We start from the raw sequence: 24686 nt of genomic DNA, 5'->3' as shown, positions 1-24686 counted from the left end.
AACATTTTTTTTCACCTTTTATATATGTCCATTTATCTGCTGAAGTGTTCAGAAGAGGCTTTTGTTCTTTTGGATTTTCACATCTAGGATGCAGAGGTTGAAAAAGTGGTCTCCGTGTTCTTCATAGATGGCATCGCTTTATGACCAAGAGTCTCCAGCCATAATAAATAGACCTCAAAAAGTAATTATCAGATGAGAAATCAGCTACTAGCACATTTTTATTTTCACACATCATTGACACACAGGTGGCACTTGTTATCATGTGCCCTTACCCTCCTGCAGACCCTTGTAGCTCTTCAGATGCAAAGCTGAAACGTGAAGAGTGGGATTTTGTTCTGTTTTCCTCTTGCAAGTGATTTCCATAGCTTCACCATCCTAAATAGCATTGTTACCCCTTCCCTCAGGTATGTGGCAAGCTGCAAGACACTGAGGATGTCACTGCACCCACAATGCTGTCTGAGATGGAGCAGGTTCTCATCCATGCTCTGAATTTTCAGTTCATATCCAGAGACCCATTTCCTTTTCAGCCGCTCAAGGAACAGCCCCACTGAAGAAAAAACCAATAACCTTCACCTGCATTGATCAATACATTTGTTTTAAGGCCTCCAAATATCATCACACAGACTTAGTACCTCTGTGGCAGGCTGTTTATTTTGTGATGGTGATAGAATCTAATGAGAAAACAATTTTAGGATTGTGCAAGGTCAGTCTTACACCAGAATATCCTGTGGTGAATTGAGCAAGTACAGACACTCTCGCTCTTCCTGTAGGCATGCAGTAGCTCAGCCTATCATTCCTAGAATGTTGGGATGGTGGAATGCAAAATATGGAAAACTGTCAGGTCTCTAGCAAATTCACCAGGCAAAATGGCAAAGTTGAGGCTGTGTTATTACAAAGAGAAGAGTTGTGTATATCTGTAGCCCCGAGGAAAAGTGTCATTCACTGCAGCCAAGGTTTCCTGTCTTCCTCCTCCTTGTTGCTAGGAATGGAGTCCAACGCCCTTTTCTGACCCGTGTGCCAAATCTGCTGTGTGTTTCTACACAACATCCTGCTGCACAGGAGTTCACTGCCTTTCCTTGGAGAGGACCTGGAGAGCAGGTCCATGATCAGCCTCCAGGGTACACTGTGTGCTGGCTACTTCTGTATCATGCAAACTTGGATGGACACAGCTTTGTTCAGAGCACTGTAACCACTCTCCCTTCCTTACCAGCAATGAAGCAGAAAGCAGTTCACCTGAGTTGGCGATAATGCACTTTTTTAAATACACCAGTAAGCAGTATTGTTTTAGCTCTCTTCAAACCAAGTTGCATCTTGTCTCACCAGGACAGTTTAAGGTAAATGCTGAGCATCTGTGGCCATCTCAGGGCAGGAGGCTGAAGGTCTCTTATTCTTGTGTTCAGCCTCTGCCTTTGAGAACAGGGGTGGAGGGGCAGTAGAGGAAAAGGAAGCTTAAGCTAAAGTGCTGACTTAAAGCAGCATTTTGTGCCAAGAGCTTGAGCAATTCTGAATCAGAAGCTGTTTCCTTTCTAGGGCCGTGATACCCCAAAAGATGTGGAAGACAATGAAAGTCCTATAATTCTGTAAGCCTTGCACCACAGGCAGAGCTGGCCAGTATCCCACACCAGCAGCACCCATCCAAGGAGGGATGCTGGTGGGACAAGCAGGGCCTGCACAGCAGCTGGATAGGAGGAAAACGTTTTTCACAGTGCAAGGTGTTAAAATGCTGGACTAGGACCCCAGGAAGGCTGCATGACCCTGGAGACTGCAGCACTGAAAGGGTGAGGCTCTGAACAACCTTGGGAGGAAGTCCTGTTTGAACAGGGATTGGACTGGTGACCCCCAGGGGTTCCTGCCAGCCTCAATCACTCTACAAGCCCATAGTAAAAAGCCAGTCTTGTGCCGGGTTTCAAAGTACAGTTGGTGACTTTGGGCATGAGGAGGCCCAAAAGCTCTTGTATTCGCATGGAAACTCCCTTTGATCTCAATGGCTTTTATTTTAGGATAAACTTAACCTGCCAGTGTAATTATTTCAGTGAATTATTGACAAATTGTGTCACTGGGTGCAAACTGGCATTAAATCAGCTCTGTGCATACAGTGGTCACACAGGCTGGTTGTTTCTCTACAGAAGTTTCTGGATTCAGCAGGTCTCCCTGTTCCTCTCTTTCACAATGGGATCCTTTCCTTGTGAGTCAATGAGTAATCATTGCACAACGTTTCTCTGCAAATGAGTGTTTGAAGGGGCCTTGGCTGGATTGCACAAGCCTACTTGGTCAAAACCTCCTGAAACACTCCTGTCTGCTGAGGGCTCACATGAGGGCTGGCATGTGAGTCACAGTGTGACTGTTTTGACTAACCAGAGGAGGCCACAGATCACCAGGCTGGGCTGTTTCCTCTTTGCCTGGGCTGCAGCATGAGAAAACACCACAGAAAAGCCAATGAACAAAATCCCATGGAACATTTAAAAATGCCCATTTCATTCCCACTCCTAACTTTTTCTCACACCATCCGAAATGTCAAGATACCTGCCCAAAGCAGTGCAGGATCCAGAGGAAGGGATGTGCTGAACTGTTGCAGCAATCTCCATGCTGGAGAATCAGCGCTTTGCCAGGGTTACCAAAACCACGGCATGTTTGTTCCAGGCAGGCTGTTTTTGCAGGCAGAGCCTGAGTGCCACCACTGAGCTGTGAGCTTGGAGAGGCAGCATCCTTCTCTGTCCTGGGTCATCCAAAATATCATCATACGGGTCATCTCCCAGCTTGTGTTCCCTGACAAGGGACAGCTGTGGCCATGTCACCCCCGTACCTCAGAGATGTACGTTTAATGAAATGTTGCTGGTGGTTTATATGATGGGACCAAACAAGCCAGTTGCCTCACAGCTTCTAAGCACGATCCACTCTGCACTGAGCCCTAGCACAAGGATTTACTTCCAGGCAGCTTGCAGCCAGTCACAGTAATTTGCATTACTGTCAATAATTTCTGGGTTTGGGAGAGCCATGGCAGCTCTTGAAAATCAAATCAGAGCTTTGCAGTTGTTATGCCAGAAGAAAATGTTGCATATCCAATTTGAGAAAAGCCCACACAAATTCAAAGGTTCAAGGCACTCCTTGCATTTCAAAAACTGGAAGCTGCGGGCCTGATTTTGGGTCTAGGCATTAGGTCAATTTAGGTCTGAGCCCATTTGGATTGCAGTGATTTAGCACTGTTTCCACAGGCTCCACTGACCAGCTCTATATCCCATACTTCTCCCTAGCCCCAAGGTCCAGCAGGTGACTCAGATGTTCCAGGACACTGTTAGGTGTTGGAGCGCTTCACTTCATCAATCAGTTGCTTGACCCTGGCTGGTACAAAGTCTGGCTGCTCTGCAGAAATATCCAGCAGATCAGTCGCAGCTTCTTTCCTTCCATGTTTCTACTTTAACCTCTTACCCATCCAAATACTTTTAGGCTCATTGACCGTGAACGTTGTACTATAATGATAACCTGATCAGGCCAAGGATCAGGGGAGCATCAGGAGAAACCGCAGTCCTGGACATCCAGCACCTCCCTGAGAATGGGGACAGGCTGAGGGCTGGGGAACTAGAGACCACTCCTGCTGTAGCATCACTGGGGTAGGGGCTGACAGCCCTGGGAGGCTGAAGTGGTGTCCTGGACCATTGGGCAGGGTGGGGAGGTACTGGGGAGGCACTGTGGAGGCGCTGGAGACAGCCACACCTATGAGTGCACTCAGGGCCCTGAGAACAGCATCACCTCCCAGTTTGGTACTGGAAATTTGTGTCTTGGGTTTAGCCTCGGCATCCCAAGGGCCACCCTGAGAGCAGCCCAGGCTCCCAGCATGAGCACACAGCCCTGCAGGAGGGTTATGCCAGCATGAGGGAAGGCTTCAGCTCTGGCATCCTGCAGATGTGCTGCCTAGAGGAAGGGAGAGGTTCCAACACCTGCACATAGCAGAAATAACCATGAATTTGGTCATGCACAGCAAGCTCTGCACATGATATCCTCAAAACCAAGAGTGCTGTTACTCACTGTTCCTCATTCTTGGTTGTTGTCCCTTCCCAGCAAGATGTGCACACAGCCCATGCTGGCAGATGCGCAGCTGGTTTGCAAGCTGTATGCAGATTTGGCTACAGCTGGGGCACATAGACATGGACATTTATTTCAAACCCCAGAGACTGAGAGAGGGACCAGAAACACATAATACCCTTTCATCCTTGGAGCTTCAGGAATAAGGCAGAGACCTTGGGCAACTTGGCCCAAGGTGCCCTAAATCTCTTTTGAATGTTATTGGGAGGACACAATAGCAAGTTTGAGCAAAACCCAGAGAAAAACACCTTTTTGTAATCAGAGCTTTATAATAAATGTAGGCCTGATTCCAAGTTGGTGGAGCTGCAGTGGAGGTTACTGGCCTCCTTCATGCAGACAACCCAGTATTTTGTGTTCACAGTGGGAATTTTGCCTGCATGAAGGCACTCAGAAGACAGGGACCAATCTTGTAATTAAGGCTCCTGCTTCCATTATCCAGTCCTGAAAAATTGTTTTCAAATTGAATGAAATGCATTTTTGCATTGATTCAATATATTCTCTGGGAATTTGTTTGTTCAGGGAAATTTAAGTCCGCAATGATTGAATGACTAAAAGAACACATAGAAAGGAGAATTAGAAAGTTCTGTCTGCAACAGCCTAAATTTATTAAAGTAATGATCTGGTGGGAATTACAGCTAGGATAACACTTGTGAAAATGACAGCCATGTAAAAAGGGATTGGTATTTAATTCTAACTCCTTTTGACTTTCAAATTTTAATCTGGTTTGATACTCTGGGCAAATTATTAAGTTCTTTACAAAGGCTTATTTTAAAATAATTGCACCATATCACACATTGAAATAAATATACAATTAACCAGACACTATCAAACAACCAACGTGAATAAAACTGCTGTACATTAAAACTGATAGTGAAGATGTTCAATCTTTAGGAAAAATACATTGATGAAAATGCCTATGCTACCTGATTTGAGTAACAGATAGAAGGCAAACCCCATATTTTTAGTGAAAGTACAGGGTCATTTTGCACTGTTTGTAATTATGTGGATCTCAAAGGCAAAGACATGTTGACAGCAAGACAGAGATGGAGTTCTGCTAGAGGTGGCAACCCTATGCCACTGAATATATCAGACAAGACCCAGTTTACTCAGACTGGGTGAACAGATCTGTAAGGCACAAACACAGTCTTACCTCCAAACAGACTGAGGTGTGTGCAGGCCTTTCAAAGGCCTCCTGCACAGACGTAATTCACACCTGCCATCATTTGTTATAAAGTAAATGTCCACCTTTTTGTAAGATCTCTGGATTTTTGCCACTGTTCATTTTCGTTCTGCAGTGTTGGCTAGCTGCGGCTGGGAGGTTCTGAGGACTGATACTTCAAGTTTTCCAGAGGATGAATGCTCTCCTGAATGCTCCTTTTACTTCTGAAAATGACCTCTACTGACGTTGTTCAGACACCATCTACAATTAGCCCATCTGCCCTATGTTGAAGGCCACACTAGAGAACTTCTGAGGTGAGCAGATACCAGAGGATCTCACAAGGTAAATTATCCAGCTCTTCCAGGATGACAGCAAAGACAGAAAAAAAGCAGCATGGCCCTTAGGAAAAATCTGACTCTTTGACAATTGGAACTGGTGGGGTTTTATGGTCTACTGGTTTATAAATAAAATGGAAATCTTTCTTGGTTTCACTCTTCAGCAGGGAGGCTTTGATGTGGTGAGGAAGAGCGTCTTTGTCCAGCTGCAGCCACTGGTCATCAACACAAACAAAGAGTCCATAGTCCTTGGGATGGGACACTTCAAACTTCTCGGCACACTGCTGGCTCAGCTGCTCAGCTGTGGTGTCGTGACGGGAAGCAAGTGTCCTTGATTGACCACTGATTTCCAGAAAGGAGATACAGATGAAATCCTGAAGAGAAACACGAGGAGAAACCTTGCAGTTAACACAGTAACCTAGGACTGAAGAAGGAAGAATTCAGTCACAAACTCTAGCTGCCTAGAGCTCCCAAATATCCTCCAGTCATTCTCCAATGTCCTAGTTATTCTGTCTTTCCTTCTCTCTGACAGGCTCTGAATCAGAAAATACTTAAACAAGCACTTTACCAAACAATTAGCACGATAAAGACACTGAAATTAGAGTGCTTTTTTATTATTTTAGTGAAAATCCTTAGAGAACAATCTGCAATGGCTCACTCTCCCATCTTTTTACAGTTCCTGAAGAAAATGTTTGCAAAGAAGTGATAGACAAGAATAATAGACCACAAATGTCAGAGATCTGGCCTGAAAACCCCCTGTTTCTCAGAAATGGGATAGGGTTAGCAGTGTGGTGACCTAGCAACTTCACAGTCATCCAAACAGCACTTTGAGAGTGTGTCCTCTGAACTTTCTTCCATCAGTAGGGAAATAGCAAAAGTTATGATGAGAAGGCTGATTTACTTGTATTCTGTTTCAGGCAGTAATAACTGTTGTGACAACTTTAATCTTTCCAAACACAAAAGGAACAGAATTTATAGAGCTTTTGGTCACAGTGGAACCTCTGTGTTTAATTTGCATCTGTGAACTTCAAAACAAATCCCAACCATTTTGTTCAGAAAATAATGAGGTTCCCTGGCAGAAGGGGAATTTGCAAATTCGTGGACTATGGGCTTCCAAACTACACTTGAGTATCACTGCAGTTGATTAAGGCAGGCAGAAGGATTGGCAGAGGCCTGCTGAACATATCAGCAAGCTGTTTAGCACTGCCAGAATGGGCTTTCATGTCTCTGATGCTACTCCTCATTCACAGGGTGGAAAACGACCCTTCAGCTGCTGGTGGGAATCTTGCATGAAAATGTGTCATTTGCTTTCTCAGCTATTATGCTCCATGCTAAGTACTTTCTATGAGCTACTGCCAGACCAGCACTCAGGGCTGGATATTTGCTGTATCTCATCCACCATTCACAGTTTCTGAGATCATCAGGGACTGGTTTGACTGCAATATGGGAAACCTGTTCAAGTCCATGCTTTTGCATGGACTACTCTCCCCCATCGGAAACTTTCTCCTGGCTTTCCCCTCGGCATGCACAATTTTCAGTTCTGCACTGTGAAAGCTCTACAGAACCTGAGACACGGCCTTTGCTGCCTCCCTGTGGGTGACAATTTGATCACAGCACATGGGGCTTGCAAGGTATCCTGCCTGCCTGGACCAGCCTCACCACGGCTAGAGGCCCAGAACATCCATCTGTCTTGGGACCCTCTCTCACTGGTGCATGGGGATGTCTCAAAACTAACCAGACCTTGATTGGTCTTTTCTGCTGCCAGACAGGCTCTGGAGGATGCTTGACTGACTGACTCTTGGGATGTCTCAGACCCTCCTACAGCTTTACGCCATCTAGAAGCAGCCCTGCATAGCTTGCTCACATCTCAGTTTAGCCCATGATTTCCCCAGGCATTAAGGGCAATGATTAAGAGGTTTCTGAGTCCACACCACAGCTCCTACAAGGAAAGGCTCCTAGCACACCTCCTTTGAGAATGGACAAAAAAAAATCACTTTGCAGTCATATTTAAAACTCCAGTACTATAAAATGTATTTCATAAGTAGTATGTATTTCAAATGTAGTATAGTTTTTTAAGATTTGGAAACATTACCCTAGATGTACTCTTCTAAGAGTGATTTCAATTAATTTCATTTTAAAATAATCGCCATATGAAAGTTTTTAAGTATGGAGAAAGCATGCAGGCTTTTCCCCTAGGATATAGTGCCAGCTACCTGCACTGATGAGCGGGAAGCCCGGGCCTTGTTCAGCGTTCTCCGTCGTTCCCAGCGGTGGATGGAGTCCTGAACCTCCACGCTCAGCTGCCGTGTCACAGTGATTTTGTCATAGTTCTTGATATGCTCCAGGACCCCGTAGGTGGTTGTTAAATAATAGGAGCCTGCAAAAGGTGAAAGTCTTGTATGAACATCATACCTTCATGGGCCACTCAGTCCTGCTCCCGCCCTGCCTGCCAATGCCCACATGGGCAGCTGTCTGACCCTTGCACTGCCTGTGCCTTGCTGGAGAGAGTGCGGGGGTCACTGGTGTTAACCAGGCAAAGGACACCTAATGACCAATGTCCTCCAGCTCCTCCTGCTGCTCATCAGTGTTGCTGCCCAGGCTGCTGAGGCTGTAGATGTCCTGGGAGAGAACACAGGCTGAAAGGAAAGAACTACAAAAACTTCTTTCACAAACAAGCCCAAGCCACAGATGTTTATTCTTTGGGCCATGGCCATCTTTTTGTTGTGTTTGACAGGGCCCATGCAACAGGTCTGTAACTTGGGCTCCTGAGCAGTCCCTGCAACGCAGGGAAATAGAAATAATCATAGATTACTGCAGGAGAAGCACAAAGCCTGGATCCAGCCCCCCAGCTCCAGCTACACTACTGGAATGTTCAGATATCAGAACTCCTGTGGGCTCAACACTGTTGAGGGATGTCTCAGACCTGCAGGAAGAAGTCATCCTCTGTTACCTCCATTCCTCTATTGACTACACAGGCAGCCCAGGCGTTCACTGTTCAGGGCTGCGGGATAAATCTTGGTAACGCAGAGAAACAGGGTAAAGTGGAAAAAGCCCTTTTCCTCAGAATCTCCCGGCTGCTGTGGCGCTGCTTGCAGCAGGAAATAAATAAATAACCAACTGCAGCCACAGGGTGGCAGCTGGGCCATGACGAAAACCGGCTTCAGCCAGAGAGGCGCAGGAAAGCGCTGACAAGGCCAGAGATGCTGCTCGGGTTGCAGGGCAGCCCCGGGCCAGGGCCCATGAAGTGCTGGATTCCCAGCTTGCCCTCAGCTGGGAAGCGGGAGGCTCGGGCCCGGGCAGACCCAGCCCGCGGAGCTGCACAGCAGCGGCGGCGGGGACGTGCCCTGCTCCGGGCCCGGCGTCCCTGAGCCTGGCAAACGGGGACGTGCCCTGCTCCGGGCCCGGCGTCCCTGAGCCTGGCAAACGGGGACGTGCCCTGCTCCGGGCCCGGCGTCCCGGGGCCTGGCAAGCGGGAACAGCTAACACCTGTTGTGACGGAGTTCCACGGCGATTGCAGTGCCTCTAGATGGCAGCAGCACATCGCCCATCCCTCCGGCAGCCCGCGGCTCCCGCCGGCTCCTCAGGCACTGCTGAGCCCATGGTCGGAGTGGCTGGCTGCTTCAGGGAGGCAAAGCACTTGATTTAAGAGCAGTATTTTTAGAGCACCATGAAAGTTTGGTGTAGGAGAGGAGAGACCAAGACACTACCATTTGACTTCCTGTACTCTGGTGGATCGATGAGGAGTGTCCTACAGTTTCGAAGGTCTGTGCCCAAAACACTCTTTTTTCTTTACTGTCTCCCACAAAGAGGTTTGGAGAATTGAATAAGAAGCCTAAAAGTGACACTTTTCTCCTCTTAAATACAGTTACTCCCTCCTTTGTCTGTCATTCAGTATTTCTCCTCTGCTGGCTGAGTCAGAAGTAGCTGTGATGGGACCTGGGACAGGGTGTATCCCCTCCCTCAGAGCCCAGGGAGACAGAGTTCTGAGTCCCCCACAACCGGAATTCACCACAGCTTTTTTAAGAATGAAGTTTTTTCCCACTTCAAATTTCTTTATTTCCATCCAGTTGCTCCCTATAATCTGTCTTTGTCCTTGTCCCAGCAGTCAGCATCACCATTGGTATTAAATGAATTCAAAGTATATTTTTCATTTGGAGGCAAAATTGAAGTGATTTTGTATACTGACCTATGCAATTTCACAGTTTTCTCACTTCTGCTTTACTTCTTTCCCTTTAATTTCTGTACCTGAACGCCTTTTGCTTTGAAATTCAACTTTGAAAGGCCTAGCACAAGTTAACTTTTGGCAGTTCTACACTTTGCAATCTTGGAGCTGTCTTCACTGACATGTTCTTCCCCCATCCCCCCCACCCCCCATTTCTCATATCTGCAGTTACTCCCAGTGTCCTTTCTAATGTGGTTTTCCAGTCAGTTTGATCTGGAACTCCCTCACAAAATTTTCCCTTTTGACTGGAGTGCACATTTCACAGAGTCTTTGCATCTTTGAGCTAAGAGAACTTCCCCAGCCAGCTTTGCTTTCGATATCTTGAGCTCCCCAACCCATATGACTTCAGCCTGGTAGTGTGCCACTTTGGAATGAAGAACCTGTGTGCAGCGTAGTCACCAAAAGCAGCTTGGTTATGTCCACAAAATGCTCTGCTTCAACTTATTTTTTTTTTTCTGCTAAGAATTCTTTTCAGCAGAAAAACTAGCCTGTGCAGAAACACCTTACCGATGTACTGTATTGCTACAAATCATCCTATTAGTACTTACTTTTGTCCCACTCTGCACTGTGCTGGGATGACATGCTTAGTTTCAGACTTATATCCTCATTTAATATAAATAAAATTAGTTTGCTGTTGTTCATCCAGGACTCCTTTCTAGAACCTCAGTACTTAGCAAAGTTTAAAATAAACCTCATTTGATTGGTTTAGTGACTACTTGGTGATAAATTATCTGTGTTCCTAATTCAGAGTGTGCAATTGTCACTTGGGAAGCATGTGCTTTCCAAGCTATATTTAAGAAACTAGAGGCCCACAGTTCCCTAGGGTAGTTATCTTTCTGATAAGAAAGGTCTTCAGTCACTTCCAAACTCAATATTCCTCTCTAACCTATTTTATCTTGCTATGATGCTCAGTCACAGAACATTGTCAGAGGGTTTGCTCAAATTTAGGAGTAGAGTGACCATAAGAATGTAGCCCTCAGGCATACAATGCAGTTTAGGAAATGTGTTCTTTTCTCGCTGGAATAAATAAAAGTATCTACACAATAGTTTGCAGCAGCTGTTTAATTTTAGCAAAAATCTTCCAGCTTTTCATCCGTTGGGCTAAGGACCACAAGATGTCTCTGTTTAGGTTGCTAATCCAGCACTCAGTTATCATTTATCATGAATCCTTGCCTTTCTAGCTTGTGTCATAAGGCACTGCACTGCTAAAAAGAGTTAAAAATGTTTGGTAATAATTTTAGATCTTCATATTTGAAAAGATTGGCCAAAGCATTTTGTCCACAAAATCTAGCCAGAGCCCTGCTGCCCCACTTTCACAAGCACTAAAGTGAGACAAATGATGATTTCCAAAGTGAATATCCCATGAGAAACACTGTACTCTTACCTTCTCCTAGCTGCAGAGCCGGGTCCATGAGCTCCATCATATACTCCACATTCAGAAGGACTTCAGTCAAGTTGCTGCGGGCCAACACATACATGAGCACAGGGAGGAAGTCATCTGCACCATAGGGCTTTCCTGAGCAAAGAGAAACACAGCATGGTCCCAATAGCACCACAAATTCATGTTCCCACACAATAGCGAGTCCTTTGTAGACTTTAAAGTTATCTGAAGAGTTAAAGCTCAAAAGCACCAGCAAAGAAAAAATGCTGAAAACAGAAATTTGACTTGATACTGATATCAAGACTGCAGTTCAGGTTGGCAGTATTAGTAGGGAAGCTGTCTACGTGCATAAGGGGTATTTTTTCTCTTAGGTTTACTCTATGTGTGACACCAAAAACCAGAAAATAAAATAAGACAGTGGTTTTAGGACTAAGGACTTCTGTGTTTACGTCCCTTCAGAAGGCAAAAGCATGATGCTAACTAAAACAGTCTCCCAAGAGCTGGGATCCATGAGGAATCATCTTTCTAACTATTCTGTCTAGCTAAGAAAATAGAAAGATTTTCACATTGGACTTAAACCTAGTTTTTGAAATTGGTGTGAAGCAGATGCTTAATATTTCCTGTGCTTAAAACATTCGTATCAACTAAGTTAACAAAGTGATCTAATATACAGCCTGTATGAGTTCTTTGGGATCTCTAAGGACAAAAAAAGAATGCTAACAGTCATCATTATAAATAATTACTACTTAAAATAGAATCCAAACTGAAGCTTCCCTGCATAAACCACAAAGAACACAAGAATAACTTTTCTCATTTGAAAGATACTTTCACTTTCAACCAACATGTCATAAATTCATCATGGAAAACCCACAATTGCAAATTCCTTACCAGACCTATCTTCCCAACATTCAGAGTTGACCATTCCTCTTAACCTAATCTGCTTTCATTCTGAATGTCTTTCCTCAGACTGTGGGGAGTTTTTTCTCACCTGTGCACTTGGATATGTTGGTTTCATGGACTACGTGTGTCTCACTTGAGAACTGCTTGTCTCCCCTCAAGGAATCAAAGCTTGATGTAGTTTTGGTGAAATTATGCTCTAGCCATTTTTGGCCCATAGCACACATGCTCTTCCATGGTAGGGCATACATTCCTATTTCTCAAATGTTCCCACTGACTTATTTCAAATATTTGCCATGAGTCAGATTTCTTTTTTTGTCATTCATAGCTGACGCAGATTCTCCACTGGCAAAGAAAGATATTCTGAAGCCTCAAATAAACATGAGCTTAGCCCCTGATTAAAAAAAAAAGAATTGTGGCTTTGAAATAAACCCAGTAATACATCTAGTGAACAGAGAGTTGATCCATTTAAAACAAAGTGTTAGAGAATGAGAAATCATCAGGGCTGTAATTCAGTCTGTTTCTAACAGAGCCCACACACACCACAATATAGACTATTAATTTAATGAAAGCTGGATTAACACTTTCAATTCTGATTGCTTTGTTATGGCTGCCTTTAGTTAAAAGACATAGCCTAAGGTCTTCAACAAAACTATAAATGGACTTCATTGTTCCATTAACATCTGGATGGAAATTTTTTTGTCTGCTGTTCCCGTTCCCTCGGCTTATGTCTCTGTGAAAGCTTTAGCTGTGTGAAGGGACTAATTCATTACTGTCATATACATTACCTTAATACAAGCAGCTTAGTATTACAGCTGTTTAATAATTTCCAGGAATAAAAAAAAAAAAAAAAAAAAAAAAAAAGAAGACGAAACTGAGACATGAAAATGTAACAGGAAAACTTCACAACAAAAAGCCCTATTCTCCTTTTGCTCCAAGTACACCAGAGGCCAACTGAGTTAGTTCTAATTCAAACTAGTATGAAGGAATATAAAATACCAAAGATTTGTCGGGCTCATTTTTCCCTTGATTGAAAACTTCTTCTTTGTGATCTAGTAGTTACTGACCAGTGGCATGGATAGAATGATTCTAGTTTCCAAGGCCAAGTGATTTCCAGTGCAACACCAAGAGCAGAATTTCCCCTACTATTTCTCATTCATGACTAATTCATGTTGTGTCTGATAGGGCATCCAAAAAATTTGCTACTTCACAATATAAATTCCTATTCACTGGTAAAAAATCCTGGGTGGTTGGTTGGTTGGTTGGTAGTTTTTTACATGTCACCAAAATATATCATGAACAGAGAACAGACTGACCAACTAATGCAGAATGGAAGCAGCAGCTTGGAACTAAGCAATTCCATGTCCCCGTTCATCAACTTCTGGTGTCAACAGAAATGAAAGTTAGAGGAAAATTCTCAAGAATGACTACAGACTCTGTTCCTTCTTTGTTGTCTGAGAAGTGGTTGTGTATACAATTGGGTATGGAGACAATTCTTTTTCATGCTGTTTATCTCATTTCTGTTAGCTGATTTAGCTGCTCTTCCCTCCCATCCTTGGTATAAACTCTTCTCAACCTTAAGACTTCATAGAAATATTATTGGACTCACAGCTGTTTATTGCCTTAAATATGAAAATCTGATCTACAGTTTCTTTTTGAGTAATAAATGCTGAGCAGGAATGGCTGACTGAAATAACAGAAAGAACACATGTTCCATATGCTGTATGGTCACAACCTGTGTAAATTACTAGGCAGCACCTATATCCACCTGTGGCTATATGACACCCAACTTTAAATACCCACATCCTTAGCAAAAGCTGAAGTCAGCTGATTCTCCCCTGTTCTCCTGGCCCCTAAAGGAGCTTGATGCACATGGCTTTGACATGTATGGACAACAGTTCGTCAGTCCAACCATGGCTCTGAGGTGGTCTCAGTCCATCCATGGGGATAATAGGTGCTGTCAGCCACTCAAATATGAAGAGAAGCATGAGTCTACGAAGAGATTAAATAATGCCTATGAACCAAGATACCTGAGAGGTTGCTTCAGCACTGTGTTAACCACATTCTTCCTCTGCCATGAAAGGCAGCAGGGCACTAACCAGTGTCCACCTGGGAGCTGCAGCAGGAGTATTCTATGCAGCCTGCTGCCTCCTCAGCTCTACTTTCAAGCTGGGCCTGAGCCAAATTCCTAGACCTCTGTGTGGCTTGCTCCATCTGTGGTCTCTCACAGAGGGGAATTTTTGCAGCTGACAGTTAAATCTAGCACTGACCCTGCCACTGCTCTCAGTGACAGAGACTGAATTTGCCTATTCAAGGTGGTGGTATCCTGCTCCAGATATGACTTGCTTGATTTCCCCTTCTTGCCTGTGGGGTCAGAAAACATTTATTTCATAAATATCTCTAAGAAGCTTAAAATAAGCCTTCTCTTCTGCCTCAAACTCATCCTATTATGTTTATAGCAAAGCAAATACAACGTCAGCTCCTGGCTGGGATGCAGCACTTGAATAGATGACTATTAATTAAATACATGATTTAAAGCAACTGGAATTCTGCCCAAGCCTCCATAAAGAAATTACAGGCTATTTTAACACATTCGTGCATTTCTTTTCTCTCTGTGTATATTCTGAAAACCAGCAGACAGGGGTGATGCCCTGCATCTTGCTCTAATATTTTACAAACACTACCTTGAGGTCTAAAAGCAAATCTCCACAAAGTATGAATTTTAGCCTCAGTTTGTAGCTGAAGCCTGAGGTGCAGAAGGGTTAACTGGGATTTGTTCAAGATCTAAAGAAAAGATTGTGACTTTCCTTCCACACACTACCATTTTGCTGTCTCTTGTCTATCCCATACATACAAACCTTTCAGCAAGGTTTAATTTGTGATATAGTGAATTAAGTGAGTTAATAGATGCAGACAGCATGAATTCACTTAAAAAATGTATGGTTTAGAGATCAGAGAAATTCGCTCCCCATGAAAAATTTGAACTGGCTCTTTGATTCAAATGTAGAAATTGTGCTAGATGGCAGAAAACCTCAAATCTCTAGTCCATCAGTCTTCATTAAAAGTAACTTAAATACAAATATCCTCTTCCAAAAGATATCAAAGTAAACCTGTTATGTATAGCTTTATTTTCCTTCTCAGAAGTTAGATATGATAATAAGCAGTGTAATGGGATTGCTCTGACAGCTTAAGGAGCTTCTAGGATGAGCTCTTCACAGTCTGCTGAAGTATTGGAGCCCAGTTTCCTTTCGACAAGCTCAGCTATCCCACTGAAGACACAGCTTTGCTTTCTGCCCACTGCAGAGCCTTATAGGAGTGCATCAGGACAGCTAATATCTGGCTGCTCAGTTCTGTAGGGGTGACAAAACTCATAGGAAAAAGTAAGGAAGAGAAATATTCCAATGGAACATATGTCCTATCTATCCTCTTTTTCTAAAAGCAGACTATGCATATTATCCATGTAAAATTATGCAATAGAAATTATTAAATTGGATGTTTTGCCTAGCCAATTCCATAATTAGTACAAACTATAGTTTTGAACTATATAGTCCAGCTGCCCGTGCAGTTCAAAGATAGTCCAAAAATGAGGCTTCATAACCTTAGGTAGGTCACAAGTTAGAAATGTTGCAGCAAGAAAATTGTACCTCTGTTCTTCTTGAATCTCCTTTGAAAACAGTCTTCCCATTGAAAGATGGGACTTCCAACCTAAACTTAGAGATTTCCCATCCCTGATCTTCCTCACTCATGGAGAAATTCGGCCTGTTAGTCTCACAATTTGTCTCCATAAACCAATGCTGTTGCTGCTTTGTTTTTCCATCAGTTCTCTTCCACAGAGGCAGCTCCCAGACAGCACAAGGTGGGTGACCCAGGCACACCACTGCCAGTATACACCACATGTATGGTAGATTTCCATTGTTTCCCACTCTACAGGTGTCACTTGCATTTTTGATGAAAAGCAGAGATTCTGATTCTACTCATATCACACAATATACCTTTAATCTTTTGTCTGAGTAAAGGTATTTCCAAAAGACACATAATAAGGGTTTTTTTTCTATATAACATTACTATGTTTCTACATAAATCAGCGATGTGCCCAGCTGTCCCTGTGCATGTTGCAGCATGCCTTCCAAATGTAAGAGCTGCATGCCAAAAAAATGTCAGCCATTTTGTGGGACATGGATTTTCAAACTCTATTTTTTAAAATTCATTTTATTCTTACTAACCGTTCCTAGTATTTTTAGCAGGCAGGTTATATATTTTCGGATTGTCGGTTTTATTCTTGGAGACATATGTTTCAGTTATTTAAGTTTGCATAGAGCTTGGAAAAGCTCAGTGAGACACCTCAATACTATCATAATTGTGCCTTTATTATGTTACTAATATCACTGCCTACATAATACAAATGAGCATCTGAACCAGGGCCCCTTAATTTCTTTTATAGCCAGTAATGAATTAATCAATATTGTCACTGGAGTTTGCCTTGAGTCATCTCGCTCTAAAGCAGAAATCTATATGTAGCCAGACAAATCATCTGGACTCCATGGACTGACTGCACAGTGTGTGTGATGGGAATCTGGGCATGATACCCCTCTGTGAGATGGAGAGATGTAGCCAGAGATTAGTCCTACTTCAACTCTCTCATGGAGCTGTGCTCAGTGGTCTCTTGAGAGAAAGGTGTATGACAAAGACTGTGAACTTGCCTCACTAATTCCTTGTGATGAATTGCTTCCACAAGCTGGAGGAAGAAATGCTAGTTTAAACTAGTTTAGGATCTGGCCCATTCAGTTCTTAGTCTTAAGTATTAGGGATTTCAACTACAGCAAATTTATCAGGCAGATTTTGTCATGTAATATGAATTGCAATCAAACCAAAGATCTCCTCCTTTCTTAAAATGGCTTGATATAGATGGAGTCAGTCAAGGCAGACTTCAAAGTTTCATTACTCTTTCAGCAAGGCAAAGATGGGCACAACCACAAGTACAGATGTTCCTGAGTAAGCCTGTCCTTGGTTTTAAAGGAAACTTGGTACCTCTTGGGACATCCTGGCCAAACCTGGACTGCTGTACATGGGTCTCAAAATGTTAGAAAACTTGTATTTTCATATGTATCTGAAAAGAAAAGATGCTTGGTTAGGTGGTGTTTGCATTTTGCTCTGAGAAATGAAACCATATTTTCGGGTCGGCTCATCCTATGGCCAACCTATATTGAATTAAGACCTGGCCTGAGCTGACAGATTGCAAATTAAGCCAGATAATACAAGTAGTTTCCATGTTATAGAACAGGTAATGTTTCTGGCAGAGGTAGACTGATTTTGATCCTGTAGCAGAGCGAATGATTAGTGTTTCACCGCTCTGATTTTGGAAGAGGAGGGAACTTTCTAACTGAGCAGTGAGGAAAAGGAGTGAAAAGGAGAAGAAGCTATTGCACAGGAAGCTGAGCATGGCCTCTGCTCTTCCTGTGCGAAGAGCACTGTGCTGCCTCATGGCTGGCTGAGAGCAAAAGGGTGGCCCTGTGCTATTGCTCTTGAGATGGGCAGAGAGCAGAAGAATTCCCATCTGCTGAAAGCTGCTCTGGGCAGCCCACAGCATGCTCTTCTGCATGCCACCAGCTGAAATTCCATGTCAGAAAAATATTTCAGGTTGATGACAACTTGTCTTTGCCAATGGAAAATGAAAGTGATCTGGGTTCAGCTCATTCTCAGGAAGAGCTTCCACACATTTAGCTTCTAAGTGGGTCTACAGGGAATGTCACTCAATTTCTCTCCAAGTCTGCTGTTTTCCAAGTTAGTTTCCAGCATTCTTCTCCCCTTAGCCTGTTTTTCAGGTCTGAATTCATTGGGGTACATTTCCATAATTCCAGGCCAGTTTTCTTCTGGCCAAGCCTTGATATGCATCACTGATCATGTATAAGGCAGAGGAAACTGGGAGAGAACTGGATGCCCAGGGGTGAAATCAGCTTCCAACCTACACCCTGCTGGCAGTAGTGCTCAGGATGAGAAAACAGCTGAGCTGGCTGAAATGCAGTGCTTTGGTTAGTGTAGCAAACCACAATGAAACCATCAGATTTCATGAATGTCAATATTCTAAGCATTTTGAATTATTTCCCTGACTCCTAATTTCTGTTACATAAAATAACATTACAACAGTAATTTCAGCCCTGAACTAACTAAGATGTGATGTGTACAAACATACCACCAGCTTCAGAAGGAGACAATGTGGGTTTTCGTGAGACTTGTAAGTCCTTGATCTAAACCAAATTTATTCCCAAACTTCACACAACTGTTTTAACAAAGTTACAGCAAATTCCCTGCATATGTCCAATCTCATAACAGCTGAAGACAGTGAGAGGTCCTTTCTACCCTGCAGCTAAGGCTCAGCCCTGGGATCATTTCTTGCTCTGCTGTTAATGTTATCTAGACTGGTTGCTGAACCTTGCTGCTTACTATCCAAGAGATCACCTAGAGGTGAGGCTCAGCAGGGACATAACAATCCCCGTATGAGTGCTCCAAGGCTGTTGCCAGTACAAAATAAAGCGGAACAGCTAAAAGCACCTTTGGTGACTGTGAGTTCTTGAACAACCGCAGGTTATTGCAAATTAATACCTGGCTTCTCTCCAAATTCAGGCATGGCTGATCATCAGCTCACAGTATACAAAAAAAGCTCTTAAACTAGCAAGGCAGATTGCTGGAGGAAGGGACTTGCTGGTCTATCTGCAAAGATGCATCCTGTCTGCAGGCCAAGGGTTTAATTTCTGCATTAGTGGCTGGCCTGGGGCCCATGTTGTGTTTATACTCAGAGCACATACTGCCTCGCACTGAAGAAGTAGCTTTTAGAATTTACTGGAGCATCAGGAATTAGTAACAAACTAGTAGCATTCTGCATCTCCTCCTCAGTTTAGGCAAAACTCTGTAAAGACCAAATCAAGAGTCTTTTCCCAAAGACCCATTCCTAGAATTTACTGTTACTCTGCTACAAGCTGGGACAGAGCCCTGAGGATATTTGGAGAGCTGTGTGAAGATGTGCAAAAAGGACGTTATCCATAAAACACACACTTACAGGTTTAGGAGTTAGGAGCTTAAAGTTAACGAGGTAACATCTTGTACCACTTATTAGTGCAGAGAACTTCACCAACCATTCCATTCTGAACACAACCTGTGGACACCTGATACCAAACACATCAACCATTATTGCTACCTCCAATGTGTATATTGCCATGCCAGCTGTATCATAAACCCCATTCCTTTGATATATGGAGAAAGACCCATGGTGGATACCATTGCAACAGGAGTCCTGTACCTGGATTTCCCTGAGCCATGGAGTCATAGATGAGTTTGCAGGTCTTCAGCAAGATGGCAATTTTCTTTTCTGGAGAGTAGGTCTTATGCATGGTCGTGAACTTGTGAAGGATCTTTTCCAGCACAGCAGTTTCAGGCACACTGGTTGTGACGCCCAGGTCAGTGGTAGTTGTGTTTTGTATCACAAGCTGGTTCTCTTTCAGCTGCTGTAAAGTTCCATCTTTGTTGTGTATTTCTTTTAAGGAAGAATTAATGGCTTCCTTTAAAGGTTTCAGGACACACTTGTACAAAGCTGTCTCCGCAATCACTTCTGCATAGAGAAGGGAGAACAGAAAAGCACATAATAAATAGGCAATACAGTAATACAAGTGCAAGTAAAAGTCCTAAAGAAGCATGTGGTTGGTTATTCAAGCACTGCTATATAGCTTTGAGAAGGGAACAAAAACTACATCCCAGAAAGTAAACATTTCATTACCAACACTCTCCAGAAGTCCTAGATGGCCTTGAGATGAATATCAGTGTGTGGTCTCTGTCACTGGAGCTGTAGGGAGACCTCCTGCTACCTCCTGTTCTCTTTGCCTGACTCCTGGCTGACCAGCATGGCTTTGCCAGGCAGCAGGAAAGCCAACTCTGGGGAGAGAAGAGGGACCTCACCTAACTGTGGTATCTTTCACAGCCTTGCCCTTGCAGATGCCCAGATGCTATTCATCTCACGTCCCTTCTGATCTCTCCTTGTGACTTGTTTGAGATACTCACTTTGGAATAAAATTAATTTCACCCTCAAAGCATCCCTTTCTTTCCTCAAAGCAGCTGCAGCCACCAGCTCAGAGACAAACACCAATATTTGGTCAGAAGTTTCTCATCATTACTGCTCAAGGGACTCTAAATTACTGATCCTATAAGACACCTCTTATGCCACCTATGGAGGAGGAACTAGTATGAGTGGGTTGAGCAGTTGCTTAATATTTGGCTGAAGATGAAGCATGAGAGACTGTGAGGAAGTCTGTTATCTGACTCCTAGAAACCAGAGGTAAATCTAGAGAACTAGAGGAACAGCAAGAGATCCTCTTGCTCCACTGAGGCAGAAAGGTCATTGGCAAAAGAGTTCATCTGCTCTGGCAGTGAGGAGTGAACCAGAGGGCAGTAATAATTATGTATTCAAAATGCAACTACTTTAAAGAATCCAGAGAACCAATCAGCCTGAAGCAGGGGAAATTCAAGTGGTAAATCAGGGAATCCCTGTCCTCTGCAGAAAACAGTCCTGTCAAGGTTGACTGGCCCAGATCATCCTGTTAAGGAACCCTCAGTGAAGAGGGTTAGATACAGGGTTAGAACCAGGCATGTCCGTGGGAAGGTGGTGGGATCCTTGCACACATGCAGCTCTACCAAGCACAACAAGGACACATCTTTCTTCCTCCTTTTCACTTTCACTAATCAAGATTCTCAACAGACTTCTCTGTGCTGCCCCCACACTCCGTACCTTGAAGAAAGAGGTTATTAGGACCAAGATTGAAGGGGTTACACAAGGCGCATGAGAAGTGAAACTGCAGACTCCCTTTCCTAGCTATGGCAGGGGCTGGCTGCAGGTCTATTATGCTGGGGGTCTGCAGGATCATGTGAACCCTTTACTGGGAGAGAAGGAAATCAGCAGACTCGGCTGAGACTGACAGTGGACTTTTAGTCCTGGTTCACCACTTAGCTGAGTCCCACCTAATACTGGAGCTGCAGGATCTCCTAGAATCCCTGGCCACTCCTGTGGTTCACTCCACATTCTGAGTCTTCCAGCTCCCAGCTTGTTTTAAGCCGACTTAAGGACCTACAAATAGCTCTGCATTGGTTCTCAGGTCCTCAAGAAACAGTTTTAATCTTTCAAAGGAGCATGTGTGTGTGTGCATGCATGCTTTTTCTGGCTGTACAGCTTTCACTGGGATAAAAAATCCTGCAGCTCTTTTTATATTCCCTCATGGATGTGCATTAAACAGACCAGTCCAGTCCTTAGCAAGTAGAGAAGTAGCACATTATTCCCTCATATGATATGAATGAGAAGCAATGAAACACCTGTAAACAGTTAAAAATAATATTTTTGCCCCCCAAAGGCAAATTATATCTATGGCAAAGAGGTGAACACCTAATTTTGGAGCTAGCAGTAGTCTTGCAACAGATAGCTCTTCTGTACCTCTGAGCTCTGAGAAGCACAAAACAGAATCAAGTCATTCCTCCAACCTGCCACTCAAAATCATCATAGTCTTGTCCCTTCCTGTGAAAGAGTGATTGGCCTCTAAACTGTATGCCATGTGCAGGGAGTTCTCCATCCTTGTAGCAGAGCAGCAGATGTGGAAGGCCATGGAAATGCAGCTGTGAAGGGGAAAATTTACCTTTTATGTTTCCAATGAATTCAGCTCTGTGTGTGCAAACTTATGTGTATATATAAACACACACACACACACACATATATATACACATACATGTATGTCTCTCATACACACAAACACACATCTCTTCTGCTTAAGCTAGTCCCTTTAAAACATTCATTAAGGGATTTTTCCCCTCATTGGCCTCCAGGTTTTAGAGTTGTTCCTCCAAGTGTTGGCAACCACAGAGCAGACTTCAAATCATGCTGCTTAGGTTTTAGGAGATGGTTTATAATTCTGTAAAGCAGAGCCTGTGTCTGCATAATTCTGTCTCCCTCCTCACCTTCCCAAACCATGCCCAGGGATGAATAAACCACAGTTACCTACCTAACTGTTCCTCGGTGTAGGAGGCTGGATCTATCAGAGATTTCAACTCGGTGCTCTGCACTAAGTAACTCTTCAGCTGTGTCATCATCAGCCGGATCTCTTGTAGCATCTCTGTGCTGGAGCTCTGCTTTGCCATCATCTCCAAACTGTACACTCTGTAGTCCCGCACCAGGTTGCCAAAGTATGAGTCCTTGTCCTGTGCAAGCTCCACTATCTTCTTCTGCAGCTTTCTGTCACTAGACAAAAAGACCGTGAAGACATTGGACAGGTTCACCAAGGACAGCCTGTTTTTTGCCTTGGCCAAGATCACGGAGCGTGTCTTTTTGCCAGATGAACTACTCAGTATCTCCAGGTCATCCTCTGTGCTGCTGGTGGAGTAGGAGTCTGGCTCAGATGTTGATGCCTGAGCCATGGCACTGCCTCCCAGGTCCTCCAGGGACAAGCGTGAACCTTCCAGCTCAGCTGAGCTGACAGATTTGTGGCCATGTCCTGGTTCAGTCTTGGTGTGTGTGCAAGTGGCACCACCCGTCACTGTAGCTGGGCTGCCCTTGCACACAGCCTGCCCCGTAGCCACGGCTATCTCTCCCACTGTTCTTTGCTTTGGCTGGCAGGAGCTGGGGATCCTTGGTACGTGGGCAACCCTCTTCCTTCTTGGTGGTGGGATAGGAGGCGACTTTCCTTTCTCAGTGGTACTGCTTTGTATCTTAGGCATGTCCTCCTTCTTCTCTGCAGGTTCAGACTTTGTCTCCTGAAACTGCGATACAGCCCTTTTGGAAACCTCCCCAGGCATTTCTACAGCCTTTTTGCACAGCAATGTTTTATCTCTGCTCCCTGCACTTGCATCTTGGTTTTCTTCTGTCCCTTCCCCTTTCAGCAATTCACAACTTTCAGGATTACACGCACAGCTCTCCTCTGAGGTCCTCTCACTCAGCCGCCTCCGCGGGGGAACAGAGGGCTGAGAGCCCTTCTTGGGGCACACTGCCAGGGGCTCATTGGCCAAGCAGCTCTGCTTCCTTTCTTCTTTATCATCACCGCCCTCAATTTTCATTTCCTCAATGCTCTTTCCCAGTGGCTTAATAAGTAGCTTGTTTTCTTCACAGGCAGTCATGGGGTCCTGTGGGAACTTCAGAGAAGATTTCTGAATGAGAGCTTGAGAAGGTGGAGGGGGAGGAGGCCGTCGAGGAGACCTCCTCTCAGTAAGCATGGTGGCAAGGGGGACATCAATGCTCCCAGAGTGGCCTTTAGGAGAAGGTACATCTGGAGGACAGGGATTATTGCACTCTTCTATAAAAATAGGATTCACAAACCACAGCCTGTCATTTCCTATTGACAGCTCAATTTCACATGAGCAGTGGTTTGTGCTACTTGCAAAACACTGGGTAGATCTTAAATGGTCTGCCTGGGCAGTGCTGAAAGGAGGGTCTTTTGCAGGGTGGGATAAGTCCTGTCTTCTGTGGTTTAAGTAGGAATCCCAAAAATCTGTAAAAAAAAAAAACCACAAAAATAAACCACAAAAGAAAAGACAAAATGAAAATTGAAAAAAAAATCTGAGAGAATTTTAGCTGCAAATGATATGTAGAAAACCTACTTATTGTTAAAAGAAATGGTACACAAGTTTCAATGTTAAACTTTCAAACCTCTGCACAAAACAGTGTGAAGAAAGAGTTGCCTGTTTATGTATGTGAAATTCTTCAAGCCAGGGGATAAGCTCAGAAGCTTCAGCAGAATTCTCTCCCCTATCATTTTTAGGACACTTACCTAATGAAAGATGTTAATGCTCTTCAGCATTTTCAGTATTAGCAGGAAGATACAATAACAAATATGAATGATTGTGAAAAGGGATCTGTGCTTGTTCAGTGATCACTGCCCTCCAAATGCAAATAGCTGTGGATACCTGAGGAGAGGATGTGAAGACCCCAGGCAAGTTGCATCTGCCTCTTGTTCACAACAGTAAGGTGCAGGTCTGAGATAGATAGCCAAGATCCAACATGCACCAGGAGACAACATCTGAAGATGACTCTACTATGCAGCAAACTCATGTGGCAGTCTGTTCTGCATAGAGGTCTGATGCTGCCTGGCAGTATAATCAGTCTGGAAACATATGATTTTAAACACCTTCTCCAGATTAGTATTACCATTAAAGTCTACAGTTCTGGGTGACTGTTATCTATAGCCATGGCCACTCTGCCTTGCACCTTGCCTTGAGACTATCTGCGTGCAGGTGTCAAAGAGAAAAGATGATGCAAAAGGCTGTACACAGGAAGGATGTATAATGAAGGACTAAGGAATAGTTAACTACTTCAGTGCCTTCAATTATGACTGAAAAAGAAAGATGGTGTTTCACATGCAAGTAGAAATTTCTGTCAGAAATCTCTTATTATGATTTGTCTTATTAATAACTCTTTAAAAAAAATGCAAAGCATTGGTATCTTTTTTAATAGATTCAGTATCACATGCAGCTTTTGTTCTTTTCCCTGAAGGTGAGGTTTCAAACCTGCCTTACAAATCTGATTGCTTTTAATCAATATTAAAGCTGCCGATGCAGGGTCCACTACTGGAAGCATCAGGAAATGGGATCCAG

The 24686-nt window shown here is 43.8% G+C and overlaps 1 protein-coding gene across 3 annotated transcripts in view; it reads right to left on the bottom strand.

Annotated features, from left to right (window-relative positions):
• Positions 1–4661: 4661 nt before the first annotated feature.
• RIN3 (Ras and Rab interactor 3) overlaps positions 4662–24686 on the bottom strand; it is a 65040-nt gene continuing 45015 nt past the window's right edge. For 2 of the 3 annotated variants that reach the window (XM_014250068.2, XM_088057195.1), the window contains 5 exons: positions 22106–23584; positions 19369–19677; positions 11181–11312; positions 7788–7951; positions 4662–5948 (listed from right to left, as the gene is read on the bottom strand). In XM_014250068.2, coding sequence (XP_014105543.2) covers positions 5640–5948; positions 7788–7951; positions 11181–11312; positions 19369–19677; positions 22106–23584 — 2393 coding nt within the window. In that variant the 3' untranslated portion in view covers positions 4662–5639. Of the gene's footprint in view, positions 5999–7787; positions 7952–11180; positions 11313–19368; positions 19678–22105; positions 23585–24686 lie in introns of all 3 variants that reach the window. The other variant, XM_014250069.2, reaches the window with a different exon arrangement.

Source organism: Pseudopodoces humilis, chromosome 7 (assembly GCF_049639895.1).
Source record: "Pseudopodoces humilis isolate 2021_Gansu_Grassland_sample_001 chromosome 7, ASM4963989v1, whole genome shotgun sequence".
NCBI classification, from domain to species: Eukaryota; Metazoa; Chordata; class Aves; order Passeriformes; family Paridae; genus Pseudopodoces; species Pseudopodoces humilis.
Note: the sequence above shows the minus strand (reverse complement) of the source record. Positions and strands in the feature narration are given on the sequence as shown.